This window comes from Oreochromis niloticus, linkage group LG4 (genome assembly GCF_001858045.2).
Source record: "Oreochromis niloticus isolate F11D_XX linkage group LG4, O_niloticus_UMD_NMBU, whole genome shotgun sequence".
Taxonomy (NCBI): domain Eukaryota; kingdom Metazoa; phylum Chordata; class Actinopteri; order Cichliformes; family Cichlidae; genus Oreochromis; species Oreochromis niloticus.
Window position 1 is genome coordinate 5,002,035 of NC_031969.2, and position 13,699 is coordinate 5,015,733.

The following is a 13,699-nucleotide window of genomic DNA, read 5'->3' on the forward strand; positions in this document are numbered from 1 at the left end:
TGATTTTTCACCACCTGCACCACCTGTGTTTCCATCTGTGATGTTTGAAAATGTTTCTGAAGTCTTTTCTAAATAAAAAGCAATCTGGATTACAATGTTTTAAATTAACAACTAAGAATACTTCCTAGTGCCCTGCATGTTAAAGCAAAAATATTTAACAGATGCATACGGTATATATACACAATACTATAAGTATATACAGCTAATACTATATAGTACCTGATGCTTCAATCTCCTGCAAGAAATCTTGCAAAAAATTTATGATCTTCCTCTCAGTTCTCTCCCTAGATGTCCCCTTTTCACTGAAATGTGGTTGGCAGCTCATCATAATGAAATCAGCGTCTGGCTGTAAATAAGGAAATAAAGTAGATTATATTATAGATATATCATTCATTCAAAACTAATAAATAAATACAGGATAACTACAGTACAGATAAGTGGACTGTCTTCGGATCAGACTGAAGCTGCTATGTTAATACTTACTTTGAGGATTTTCCCAGGAACAAACAAACTGTGGCAAGCTTCAGGATTTACAGCCATCAGGTTCTCAAGACCATACAGTTCCATGCCCTTTCTGAGCTGCTGTAGCATTGGAATCAGTCTTGTTGTAGAGTGTAAGACAATAGCACTTAAAAAAAAACAAAATGAAAAACTAGTTGGGGATGGGTTAATGATCTCTCTGACTTTTTCTCGCTTACCGTATCATGCTTTCCTTACTATCCATCTTTATCTGGTTTGTGTATCCACAGCTGACAATTTCATCAGCCCACATCATCAGAGACTGCTGCATCTTCAACCTGGAAATGTATAATGTGAAAGAGGAAATACAGAAGGTTAAAAGTGTTTAAAAACACCATACTCATAATATATCATGTGCCAGAGCTAAACCAGGTGCTCACTTTGCTGATGAGCAGGGAAGATTCCACATCTGCAACATCCTCCTTAGACAGACAGCTGAAATCAACCTCTCCTGAGCAGAGGAAATTGTAGCACCATTCTTTGAAAAAGGCAGGAGATGGGCCTCCTTGGGCGAGGCTGACTGCAATTATTTCACCAACAGTTCTGTGTAGACAAATGATTATAATTCATTTTCAGGTAACATTTACAAAAATATCGGATGCGTATTAAATGTAATACACAAAGCTCGTATGTAACAAACCTGAAGTTTTCATTATCAAGATCGGTCAGAGAATACTTGGGGTTTTTGCCCTTGTTCTCAGGTCCTTCAAAGGATCTGCTTTCAATACCTGAAATCATGTCTTTCATACAAAAAATATCCGCATTTTTAAGTTATCCGTTATTTATTAACACTAGGACAAAACAGGTAATAGGCAACTCACCACTCAAAAACTCTTTCCTAAGTGCTCCTGTATCCACGCCTGCCTCTCCAATGAAAACCACCCTAAGAACACTGGTGGGAGATTTTTTTCTCTGCCACTGGAGAATGCCTCTGTCTGGAAGGTCTTCTCTGTCCACACACAACTTAAATTCTGTTGTGGTGTCGACTTGTTGTTCAAGGCAACGCAATACATCTTCCACGCTTAACAAAAACAGGGTAGAAAACATCCTAAGTTCTCAAAGAAAAATAATCATCTTTAGATTAAAAGAGGCTACCACATTAAACGTGATTAGAAATTATTGCAGCATGTTCTGTGCAACAACCTTTAACAATAATTTAAAGTAGTGTGATCATAAAATGTTTTATATGAAATTAAACCCCAGCTATTGTGTAAAAGATCTTACACATAATTTTAACAAATGGTTCTGCATAATAGTGTGTATATGAACTATAATAGAGCAAAAAGTACCTGTCTGTTGTGCATACTGAAGTTTGAGCTGGTGTGCATGTAGTTTGGTCATTTTCTTCAGGCACCATGCATTGAAAGCTGTTGACAAAACAAAGTTAAAAAAAAAAAAACTACATATGTTTGCGTGGACTGTTACTGATTAACATTTTTTCATAAACGGTTGAAAAAAGATTACCTATCCCCACACAGACTCGCGTGGACTGTGATCTCATCTTCAGGAAAGTGCTTAGTGCATATTGGACAAATAACCTACAATTTCAAAAAAGGGGTACATGTTATGCATAGTGGGAAAAAGATCATTACCGATACAAAATTCATTGTAGTTACTATGGTTTTTAGTAATGTGCTAGGTTTACCTTGCATTTGCTTTTCACAATGCATAACTCAGATTCCTGCAGAATTAAAAAACAGTAATTGTGATACTATATTATTTAATCAAAATTGCTCGTTTTGATTTCATCAAAATTGTCTCACCTCATCATCAGTCTCATCAGGAGAGAATTTTCCTTTGCACGTATTGATGTGTACTGCAAGCATCTGCAGAGGCATAACTTCATTACACTGGTAACATATCTTCTTTGGCATCTTTGAAAAGTGCTGTGAGTCAGGAGGTAGAGGAGATGTGTCTAATCTTTCCTGAAGAGGTACAATGTAAAAAGTGGATTTGCCACCTGCTGACACAGCTTTCAGTGTTTTGACAGAATATCCTTCTGTTTCAGGTGGAATTACAGTGAGCTTTCGTCGACCACTGCCACCTTTATTGACAGAAAGATAGCACATACAATCAAGCAGCGAAAGTATCAACTACATAATCCTAATGCAGTATGAGCACGCAAGAATGCCAAAAACACACATAAAAACTCAATTAACAACAAACCTGTTGCCTTATGCAAGAGCCATCCTCCACAAAGATATTCCATTTTTGGAAAGGTTTCTTCCAGAAGTCTTGAAATCTTAGTTAAAAACACAGTTAAGCAGAATGGAACACTAAATGGACTGTGGCATATGATTCAGGCTAAATGCGTCTGCCAATGACTTATTTTAATACTGACTATACAACCTTACCTCTGCATGGTCACCATCTTCTGGAAGAGACACTGTTTGTCTCCCCATGCCAGCTTGTAGGAGTTCAAGCTCCTCAGCTGGCAAAGGTGTGTAGGATGTGTTTTTTGACAGCAAATAAAAACTGAGGCCTGTGGTCTTACTGCCTGCCTTAACAAGCTGCTTAGTAGATGTTAAACATCTCTTTTTACCACGGCTCAAGTTTGATTTGAAATATCCTGGAAATGATCTGTGGGATGAAAATGCATGAGTTTAACAAATGCAGTGTTGCATAACATAAGGGTTATTGTTTAATAAAGTTATTAAATATGACGTCATATTTAATATTAAGGACTGATGTACATCAGTCCTTAATAGCACATTTTAATTTAAAAATCAATGTTGATAAATTGATAAACCAAATAACTTTAACAGAAAAGATTGCAAAAAGTTTAGAAGAAAAAAAAACACAAAAAAAGCAAAAACCTTGTCATCTCTTGCTGGATAGTCAGAGTTCTAGGCTCCGGCTGCCCACTCTCTGTTGGCCTCCCTGAAGGATTTGTGGATATGTTGTTAAGCAGCAAAGACACCAGATTTCTTACTGCTGACTCAACTGCACCATTACCCTAAAAAACATGATTAGGATACACTGCCTCAGTAAGACAACTACGCTGGTAATTACCCATTAGGCTAGCTTAAACTCTACAGCTGCATCTGCAACTACAATTTCACAGCATATTAAACAGAAAGGACAGCAAATTACTAAATTCACACAAAAAAATTAAACTCACCTGATACTGTGGTGTAGTATTATTGGAGCCATTGTTTGATTCTGCCATCTCTTCTCTGGCTGCAGAGTAAATCAAAAATCCCTCTATCTGCAAGAAGCGAGGCTGAGTGGACAGTGTTTCCGGAAGGCAGTAGCTAGCGAGTTGATTGGAGACCGTAAGAGCCAATCAGAATTTTTGAAACCAAGTCTGTGATTGGTTGGTTTTGTGGCACACTTATAACGGTGTGCAGAGAGTTGAGCGCACGCAGCAGAGAATGTTGTGAGCGCAAGCAACACCTTGCGAGCAAGCGCAAATGAAAAAACTGAGCGAGAGGGGCTGCTATTGTGTGTGTATATGGATAAGCGCAAACACTGAAATACATTTTTTGCACGCAGCAATGAATTTTGTTCACTCAAATTCAGCTTTTGTACGCTCAAAATAAATTTCTCCTCAAAATGCAACACTTGCACCTGCAATCTTTTTTTACGTGCGCTCAGAATAGTGGCACTGAAATAACGCCATAAGTTCTCCAGTTGTTTGAGTAATATGTTGTGGTCAACTGTATCAAATGCTGCACTGAGATCCAGTAAAACTAAGACTGACATTTTTCCACTGTCTGTATTCAGACATATGTCATTAAAAACTTTGGTTAGAGCAGTTTCAGTGCTGTGGTTCTGTCTAAAACCTGACTGGAAGGCATCATAGCAGTTATTCTGTTTTAAGAAGTAATTGAGCTGTTGAGAAACTGCTTTTTCAATGATCTTACTTAAAAATGGGAGATTTGAGATCGGCCTGTAGTTGTTCATTTGTGTCTTGTCAAGATTGTCCTTTTTCAGTATAGGTTTAATTACAGCACTTTTTAGTGGTTCTGGAAACACACCTGACATTAAAGAAAAGTTGACTGTCTGTAACAGGTGTGACTCCAAAGTCTTTGAGACCTTTTTGAAAAAACCTGTTGGCAGGACATCTAAACAGCAAGAGGAGGAGTTCAGTTGACCTAAGATGTCCTCCAGGTCTTTGCTGTTAATAGGGTGAAACTGTTTCATGGTGTTTAAACAGTTTTTCGGTGGACACAGTATATATCCTGAATCTGCTGTTGATGTACCAATTGCTTGTCTAATCTTTTGGATTTTTTCTGTGAGGAATTTGGCAAAGTCATTGCAGGTCATGGTCGAATGAAGTTCAGCTGCCACTGACACAGGAGGGTTTGTTAGCCTGTCAACTGTAGAAAATAAGACCCGATCGTTATGACTGTTTTTAGTGATGATGTCAGAGAAGTAGGACCTCCTTGCACTCCTCAGTTGTAAATTATAATTGTGAAGTTTCTCTTTATAGATGTCATAATGAACCTGAAGGTTTGTTTTTCTCCATCTGCGGTCAGCTTTCCTACACTCTCTTTTTTCATTTTTCACCAGTGTGGAGTTTCTCCATGGATACTTTTTCCTTCCAGAGATAACCTTCACCTTAATGGGAGCAATAGTGTCCATTACATTTAACATTTTAGCATTGAAGCTATTGACAAGCTCATTGACTGAACCTCAGGACAGGTCAGGTGTTAATGGGAAGACCTGGTTAAAGATCTCGCACGATCTTTGAAACTCATTGCATTGGGATGTAAGTGACTATTTCATTTTTCTCTCAACTATGGTGGCATTGAGGGTATATATATATATTTTTTTTTTCTCCCTTTTGTGAGGGGAGGTTGGAAAGCTCGTCACCTTGGACCGTTTATTTCGTGATGGTCATGCGGACCCTCTGTGAGTATGCGGGGTTTCTTTTTTGTTTGGGAAAGTGGGATGAGGGGGAAGAGGGTTATGTTTTTTGTGTTGTCGGTATGTTGTACTTCTTAATGTTATACAAGGGCAATTTATGTGTACACTGCTATTTATTATTTCTGGAGTGAATCCTAACTCATCATCGCTAAGTGGTGGCATTAGATTTGTGAGTTGGAATGTGCGAGGACTTGGACATGTGCACAAACGAGCTAAGGTTTTTTCTCACTTAAAATCGCTAGCTGCTGATGTTGTGTATCTTCAGGAAACCCATATGAAACCGACTAAAGAGAGGTTGCTCAGGTGCTCCTGGGCTAATCAGATTTTTCAGTCGACATTCTCTAGTAAAGCTCGTGGAGTGGCTATATTGATCCGTAGAACAGTTCCATTTAGACATGAGTCCACGGTTAGTGATCCGAATGGTCGATTTATCCTGGTGACGGGCCATATTCATGCAACCCACGTTACTTTATTGAATTTATATGGTCCTAATTTTGATAGCCCAACTTTCTTTCGACAAATATTTAATTTATTATCTAGTCTCGCTGATACTCATGTAATTTTAGGAGGCGATTTTAATTGTGTACTTGATAAACACTTGGATAGATCCACTCAAAGCTCCCAGTTGTTTAACGCTTCGACTGTTCTGAATAATATGTTGAGCTCTACTAACCTAGTTGATGTTTGGAGACTGTGTAACCCTACTGGTAGAGATTACTCTTATTTTTCACAAGTGCACAAATCGTACTCCAGAATAGATTATTTTTTGCTTGACTCTAAATTGATGTCTAAAGTTGTATGCTCATCTTATCATAATATTTTGATCTCGGATCACTCTCCAACCTCTTTAGTCCTGGACTTCTGTGGTACGAAACAACAGGGTAATTGGCGTTTTCACCCGTCACTCCTGTCTGAGACATCCTTTTGCCAATTTATGACAACTAAAATATCAGAATTCTTGGAAACTAATGATAAACAAGACGTTTCTGATTCGATTCTATGGGAAACATTTAAAGTGGTAATGCGAGGAGAAATTATTTCATTTGAATCTTCGTTAAAAAAAGAACGACGGAAACGCCTGTTCGAAATAGAAACTGAATTAACACAGTTAGAACAGGACCATAAGGTTTCTTCTTGTCCCTCTTTGTTTCAAGATATCATTAAAAGGAAGTTTGAGTACAACACAATTTTATCTAGTCAAGTAACAGATCAGCTATTTAGGATCAGACAGAAGCATTTTGAGTTTGGAGATAAGCCCCATAAGCTTCTTTCTCGGCAGCTGAGAGGCCTACAGGCCAGTAGGGCTATACATAAAATTAAATCAAGATCAGGTGAAATTTTAATTAGCCCTAAAGCTATTAATGAGCGATTTAGAGAATATTATGAAGAGCTCTATATGTCAAAATCTTGGGGCAATATTTCTGATTGGTTAGGGAAGTTGGATCTCCCGAAAATGAATGATGCTGCACGAGAGGCTTTAAACTCAGATATTACTATTGAAGAAGTTTCGAAAGCTATTAAGTCATTCCCCAATGGAAAGTCTCCAGGCCCAGATGGGTTTGGCATTGAATTGTATAAAAAATACTCTGAAAAGGTGGCCCCGCTTTTATTGAGAATGTTTAAGCATTCTTTCCATACTCAAGCATTTCCTCGTACGCTATATGAAGCTAATATTTCTTTGTTATTGAAAGAAGGAAAGGATGAAACAGAATGTTCCTCTTATCGACCTATTGCTTTGTTGAATTTGGATATGAAAATTTTCACTAAAATTTTGGCAAACCGATTAAATGGACATGTTGGATCAATTATCCATCCGGATCAAACTGGGTTTATTCCTCAGAGGTTTTCCTTCTTTAATGTTCGAAGATTGATGAATATTATGTATCATAGGCATTGGGGAGCTTCCAAGATCGCAGTACTGAGCTTAGATGCCGAAAAGGCGTTTGACCAGGTCGAGTGGGCCTATATGCTTCGGGTACTGGAGAAGTTCGGTTTAGGCGAACAGTTTATATCATGGGTTGATATGATATATAGGCATCCCTCTTCTTCCATTCTTACTAACCAAGATAGATCTGCGCCTTTTTTTTTACACCGCGGGACACGACAAGGCTGCCCTTTGAGCCCTTTGCTCTTTGCAATTTCTATTGAACCTCTTGCAATAGCCATTAGGAATGAGCCCTCTATTGACCCTGTCAGATTGGGGAATATCAAGCACTACATTTCCTTATATGCGGATGATGTTGTTTTGTTTTTGTCAAATCCTGAGCGATCTGTTCCTGTACTCTTAGATGTGGTGAGGTCATTTGGGGAAATTTCAGGTTATACAATTAATTGGCAGAAGAGTGAGTTTGTGGCTTTAACTACAAATTTGGATGTTGATTTTTTAAAAGTTTTGCCTTTTAAAATCACAGACAGATTGAAATACTTGGGTGTCACTTTGCCTAAGGATCCTAAATTGATCTTTAAGTTGAATTATCTTGAACAAGTAGAAAAATTGAAAATAGATGTTGAGAAATGGAGGGCTCTCCCTATCTCCATGGTAGGTCGCATTAACGTAATTAAAATGGTTTCCCTTCCTAAATTTTTATACTTATTTTTAAACCTACCTATTTTTCTGAATAAGCAATTTTTTAAAGTGATCAACTCAGTAGTATTACCATTTGTCTGGGGCTTTAAAACTCATAGGATATCAAAAGTTCATCTATGTAAGTCAAAACTTAAGGGTGGATTTGCTTTGCCAGTGTTTCAGTTTTATTACTGGGCTGCAAATGCTAGAACTCTTGCTTATTGGCAGGAAGGGTACAAAAAAATTAAGTCTGCCGATACCCCACCTTGGGTGGTCATAGAGAGTGGTGGGGTTGAGAATAGTTCCCTCCCTGCTCTTCTTTTTTCATCCTCTAATTCGCGAACCAAGGTCAATAATTTTATAGTTTCGAACTGTGTTAAAATCTTTAGTCAGATCAAAAAAGGTTGTGGTCTACCAGACACTTCAATCCATACTCCAATATACGGTAATCATGCATTTCCACCCTCATGTTTAGACGCCTCTTTTGATATCTGGACACAGAAAGGTATTATTACTCTCAAAGATTTATATATTGACAGGCAGTTTGCATCATTTACTCAGTTGCAGAACAAGTTCTCTCTCCCTGCGTCACATTTTTTTCATTATTTACAGATAAGAAACTATGTCCGTCAGAGTATTGCTAATTTTCCATCTCTTCCGGAAGAGGGGTCAATTTTTACACTTCTTCTGAGTTCCCCGGATTCTAAAAAGTTGGTTTCTGGTTTTGTGAAAGCCTTTTCTGAGTATTTAAATTCTAAATCTGACTTTTTGAAGATGGCATGGGAGGAAGAGCTTGGTTTGCTGATTGGAGATGAGGTGTGGGAGAGGAGTCTGTGTATGATCCATTCTTGCTCTATAAATGCAAGGCATCAGTTAATTCAATTTAAAGTGCTTCACAGACTTCATTATTCAAAAACTAAACTGCACAGGATTTTTCCTTCTATCAGTTCGATATGCGATCGTTGTAAACTTGGAGAAGGCTCTCTTACTCATTTGTTTTGGACTTGTCCCAAATTGTATCACTATTGGTTGAATATTTTTAACTGTTTTTCTGAAATCTATAATTGCACATTAGAGCCGGACCCAATAATTGCATTGTTTGGATCTTCCTCTTCCCTTTTACACCTTAGCTCTGCTGCACAAACCACAGTTTTGTTCGGAATGGTAATTGCTAAAAAAATTATTTTGACTCTTTGGAAGACGGATATTGTACCTCAATTCAAAATGTGGCTCACAGAACTGACTGCTCTACTACATATGGAGAGAATTAGGTATATATTAGCAGACAAACTTAGTAATTTCTTTGATGTGTGGCAACCATTTTTAGATCATGTATTAAAACAAAGTCCTATTTGATCGATCACCAATAACTTAGCCTTCCACCTTAGCGTTTTATTTTTGTTTATTGCCAGTGTTGAAGCAATATTTTCGTTGTTGCAGTGTAAACTTTTGTCTTATTTGTGTGTTTTAGCCCTTGCTGTTGTGTTGTCTGTTGTTTTTTCGTTTGTTTTGTTTGTTTGTTTTTTCTTATATCAAAAAATCTCAATAAATATATATATCAAAAAAAAAAAGATCTCGCACGATCTCATATCGTTGTGTTGGTGTTGTTCCCAGATCATCACACTAAATGTTGTTCCAGGATCAACATTGCAAGTGACCAATCAGAATGTTGTGATGTCATACTTTTGCGACTTCGGGAAAAACTGCCGTAAAACAAGAAACTGTACTTAAGCTGCGAGAAACCGCCTCTGTCCACCGATCAACGGACCCTGACCCTAATCCTAACCCTAACGGTAAGCAGAATTGATATTGTCCTTGCAACATTGGAATTTCATAAATGCACGAATGGCTTGGTGCGCAAAAGAATAATGTCACAACAATGTAATTGGTCACTTGCAATGTTGAACCTGGAATAACATTTTCATGATGATCTGGGAACAACACCAACACGACGATAACAGATCATCCAAAGATCTCACTACTGTGTTCAGTTATACACCGTTTTGTGATCACTGCTGTTGATATATTTGTGTGGGCTGAAATTTTACTTTCAAAGAAAACACAGTAATGATCAGACAGGCCCACATCAGACACAGTAACCTTTGAAATGCTCAGGCCCTTGGAGATCAGTAGGTCAAGAGTGTGTCCTCTATTATGTGTGACCTCTGTTACATGCTGAGTCAGCCCAAAGTTGCCCAGAGTGTTACTCAGGTCTTTAGTCCCTTTGTCCTGAGGGTTATCGACATGGATGTTAAAATCCCCAACAATAATTACACAGTCGAAATCAACACAGATCACAGACAGCAGTTCACTGAGGTCATTAAAAAAGTCTGTGCAGTATTTGGGAGGCCTGTAAACATTAAGAAACAACTTTGGATGGGGCCTTCAGCTGTAAAGCCACATATTCAAAAGACTGAAAACTTCCAGGAGATAGCTGCTTACATTGAAATGATTCATTAAATAAGACAGCAACCCCTCCTCCTCTCCTGCTGTCCCTGGCCTCACTGATAAAACTGTAGTTAGGAGGGGTCGACTCGATGAGAACAGCTCCACTGTTACTTTGGTCCAACCAAGTTTCAGTTAAAAACATAAAATCAAGGCTGTGCTCAGTGATTAAATCATTAATTAAAAATGTTTTCCCAGCTAAAGATCTAACGTTTAATAAAGCCAACTTAAGTGTTTTAGAGGTATTATTTGCCCCCTCGTGTTTGGGAGCAGTCTGTGGCACACAAGGTATGTTTACTATATTTAAAGATCTTTTAGAGTTCAGCTCTGTGTTTTGACCAGGCCACATGTCTCCTTCTGTCACCTAAAAGTACAGAAATTTTAAAACCTTCTAGTAAACAGGGTCCCAGCTTCTCCTGGGAAAAGTCACCACTGTCATAATCCTCGCAGCCCGGACCCTCCACACATCACACATCAGACTGCGGAGACAGAGCATGAAGGTGGTAAGGAGGAGCTAAGGGGGGCGAGGCTGGGCAATGTAACTTCGATTGCTCTGTTGAGGGCGGGGCTCGATGGCGAACCTTTGGCTGCTCTGCTACTTTACAACCTAAAACAGACTTTTATGATTCTGAGTAAAAAGATAAACATAAAGAAGAACATTAAAAAATACATTTCTGTTCACTAAATGCAATCCTTTTTTCTATGTAAATGTCAAAAGTGAAGACTGAGTCCAAAACATGTCCTAAAGTCTGAGTTTGAGTTAGATTCACTGCAGCTGCATTCAGTTTTTTTCTTTGTTTATTTATATTTTTAATTTGTCACTAGTCTGTATCTTAATAAAAATATATATATATAAATATATATAATCTCACCTTTGACCACTGCCTCTTGATGTGAAATGTCTATTGTCAGGATGCCTTTAGACACACTTAATAACACCTAAATTAGAAATAATTGAGAAAAAACATGTAAATATGTATGATATAGATTCTAAATACAAGAAATTGGTTATCGACAAAGGAAAATCTTTGAGGTTATGTCAGGCTAACATAATGAAACAAATGAATGTGTTGTTTCAATGCACATAACACAAAATAAGCTAATCTCAAGAGTTCTACCAAGGGAAGAGAGACACATCCAAAACCCAGCTGAGAGACGTAATCTCTCCAGCATGCAGCATCATGAAACATCTCATCTTAGCAGTGCCACAGATCAAAGTTATTAACAACTGTAAAACGTTTCAAGCACACATTAAGGCATGTATTTGCATGATCAGAAAAGTGTTGTTCAGCTTCCTCACTAGTATGGCATCTCTTCTAAATGAAAATAAAGGTTTCATGTTGCTGTTTTCATTTGTTGTAGTATTGGCTTATGTTCTTTACCATTCTCAGTTACTGTATTTTCTATTTTGGTTTAAACTCTCAGAGAGTTTACTTGATGAACTGAAAAGGTGGTTAAATTACTCATGGTTTCCATTCTTAGTTGAGAAGTGTCTAGCTGTCAGCAAAATTGTGACAATTCTCCAACAAAGTCATTCTATAATGGACTGTAAAAACCCTTGAAATGACGAATTGCTTGATACTAAGTTTAGCATACCTGGTGTGAGAGAAGGTGTCAGAGGATATACTACATAACCCTGAATAGGATACTGCAGAGGAGAGTTAGGCAAAGCAAACAGCAGCCTGGATAGTACAGAAGTTGTCCTGGTGAAAAAGTGAGGTGTAAGTATATATATATGTGTGTGTGTGTGTGTGTGTGTGTGTGTGTGTGTGTGTGAAAGGGAGAGAGAGAGAGTGTTTTCAATAAAATTACAAGACTAATAATTTAGTATATTTGACAGTGTAATTGCATTTCAATTATCTTGTTTCTTCAAGATTTTCCACATCATCACGGCATTAAAACTTGACTTTTATATTTTAGGGGCAAAACTTTAAATGTTTTACCTGGCTTTGTAATGCTGGAACTCTTTAGCTCGCTGTTGCACCAACTCCTCATACTGCTCCTGTGGTAAGTGATCTTTGAGAATCTGTGAGCCATGAGGACATGCACATGGACCAGGTAAAGAAAGGTTCTGACAGGGGATTTCTTTAAATCACCCTGCCGTTCTTTGTTTAGCTGAGACACCTGAGTTAGAAAACACACAAACACTGCAGATTTTCTTTAACTCGCGAGGGCAGCCATGAAACGCAGGATCTGCTCCTCATCTCTGTCTGCGTTTTTTATTTATACTTTTCTGTGTGTGTGTGCGTGTGTGTGTGTGTGTGTGTGTGTGCAAAGATAACAGAGTTATTCTCAGAACTCAGAGCTGAGGTTCCCCTTTTTTTAAACAAAACAGAAAGAAGAAACTGTAAGTTGTTTATCACAGAAGAGTTCATGTCAAAAGTTATTAGGTGAAAAGTCACGTAGACATGTGCTTAATGATCAATAAAAGAATACATTTCATGTTAGCTGATCACAAAATACACGATTTTCCTTTGACATTTCCTCCTGTTGATCACGAAATGAAATGTACAATTCATCAGTGAGTAACTACTTGTCTTTCACATTCTCAGTTACTACATCATTAGTTACACTTCATCTTCATCTGACAAATAGGAAAAGAAGTCTTCATGATCTTCATTGATTTCAGTACATCTGCATATGCTGTGAATGATAAACTTATCATCTGTGAAATTACAGCTTTTAAACAAGGAATAACTCAAATAAAGAAAAGAAAATAAAATCAGGAAAAGTCCAACGACAATCAACAGTCTCTTTAAAATCTGAAGTCATGTCTGAAGAATGTACATTATCTGGTATGTAAGTGCAGCATGTGGTGTTGAATAAGACACACAATCCTCCTTTCTCAGCCAGGATCATGTGCAGTGCTACACGATGTTGCATTACAGCAATTCTGAGAGTGTCTAATTCTTGGTTTTGTCCCTCGTTGACCTTCCAGGATGCTTTGAGAAACAAGCCGAATCTGTAGTCCAGTATCTCACTTCTGAGAGCACGTTTTCCCAACTCCTGCCCACAGGAAGAGTGAGTTGAGTACCTTTCGTCCAGTTGTCCAGAGTTTGAATTCTTCCTTCTTCCTGGGTGGATAGTGTGATGAGCAGAGCCGTTGCCAGTAGTGAGACGCCAGTTACCACCTGAGAACACTACATTTTTACTTAAGGCATTTAGGTCATTTCTATTTTTTCAAAGAACTCACACATCTTACATATTTCAAACTTTTAAGTTAGGAAAAAAACTTTGCATTGCTTACAGCTCTAAAACTAGACATTAGTAAATCATATGCCTAATCATTATGTGTCA

At 37.9% G+C, this 13,699-nt stretch overlaps 1 protein-coding gene across 3 annotated transcripts; it reads right to left on the reverse strand.

Moving 5' to 3' along the window:
* Positions 1 to 219: 219 nt before the first annotated feature.
* On the reverse strand, positions 220 to 3,870 carry LOC109202016 (uncharacterized). 3 transcript variants are annotated; one of them, XM_025906541.1, is made up of 14 exons: positions 3,641 to 3,870; positions 3,336 to 3,475; positions 2,874 to 3,099; positions 2,686 to 2,761; positions 2,283 to 2,563; positions 2,165 to 2,200; positions 1,984 to 2,057; positions 1,809 to 1,886; positions 1,341 to 1,540; positions 1,160 to 1,259; positions 900 to 1,062; positions 699 to 797; positions 484 to 628; positions 220 to 346 (listed from the first exon to the last, which is right to left on the reverse strand). In XM_025906541.1, the coding sequence occupies exons 1-12, from the start codon at positions 3,686 to 3,688 to the stop codon at positions 762 to 764; spliced, it is 1,458 nt and encodes a 485-aa protein (XP_025762326.1). In that variant the 5' UTR covers positions 3,689 to 3,870; the 3' UTR covers positions 220 to 346; positions 484 to 628; positions 699 to 761. The 3 variants fall into 3 exon arrangements, with proteins under 3 accessions (XP_025762326.1, XP_025762328.1, XP_025762327.1); XM_025906543.1 differs by having other exon boundaries at positions 3,336 to 3,399; positions 3,641 to 3,710; XM_025906542.1 differs by lacking the exon at positions 484 to 628 and having other exon boundaries at positions 3,641 to 3,869.
* Positions 3,871 to 13,699: the final 9,829 nt, after the last annotated feature.

Excerpts from the sequence above, each read along its gene's own strand:
- LOC109202016 (XM_025906541.1), bottom strand. The coding sequence starts at position 3,688 with ATGGCAGAATCAAACAATGGCTCCAATAATACTACACCACAGTATCAG. Across the intron at positions 3,100-3,335 it reads ATCCAGCAAGAGATGACAAG|ATCATTTCCAGGATATTTCA; the intron begins GTTTTTGCTTTT and ends TTCATCCCACAG. Across the intron at positions 798-899 it reads CTTCCCTGCTCATCAGCAAA|GTTGAAGATGCAGCAGTCTC; the intron begins GTGAGCACCTGG and ends ATACATTTCCAG.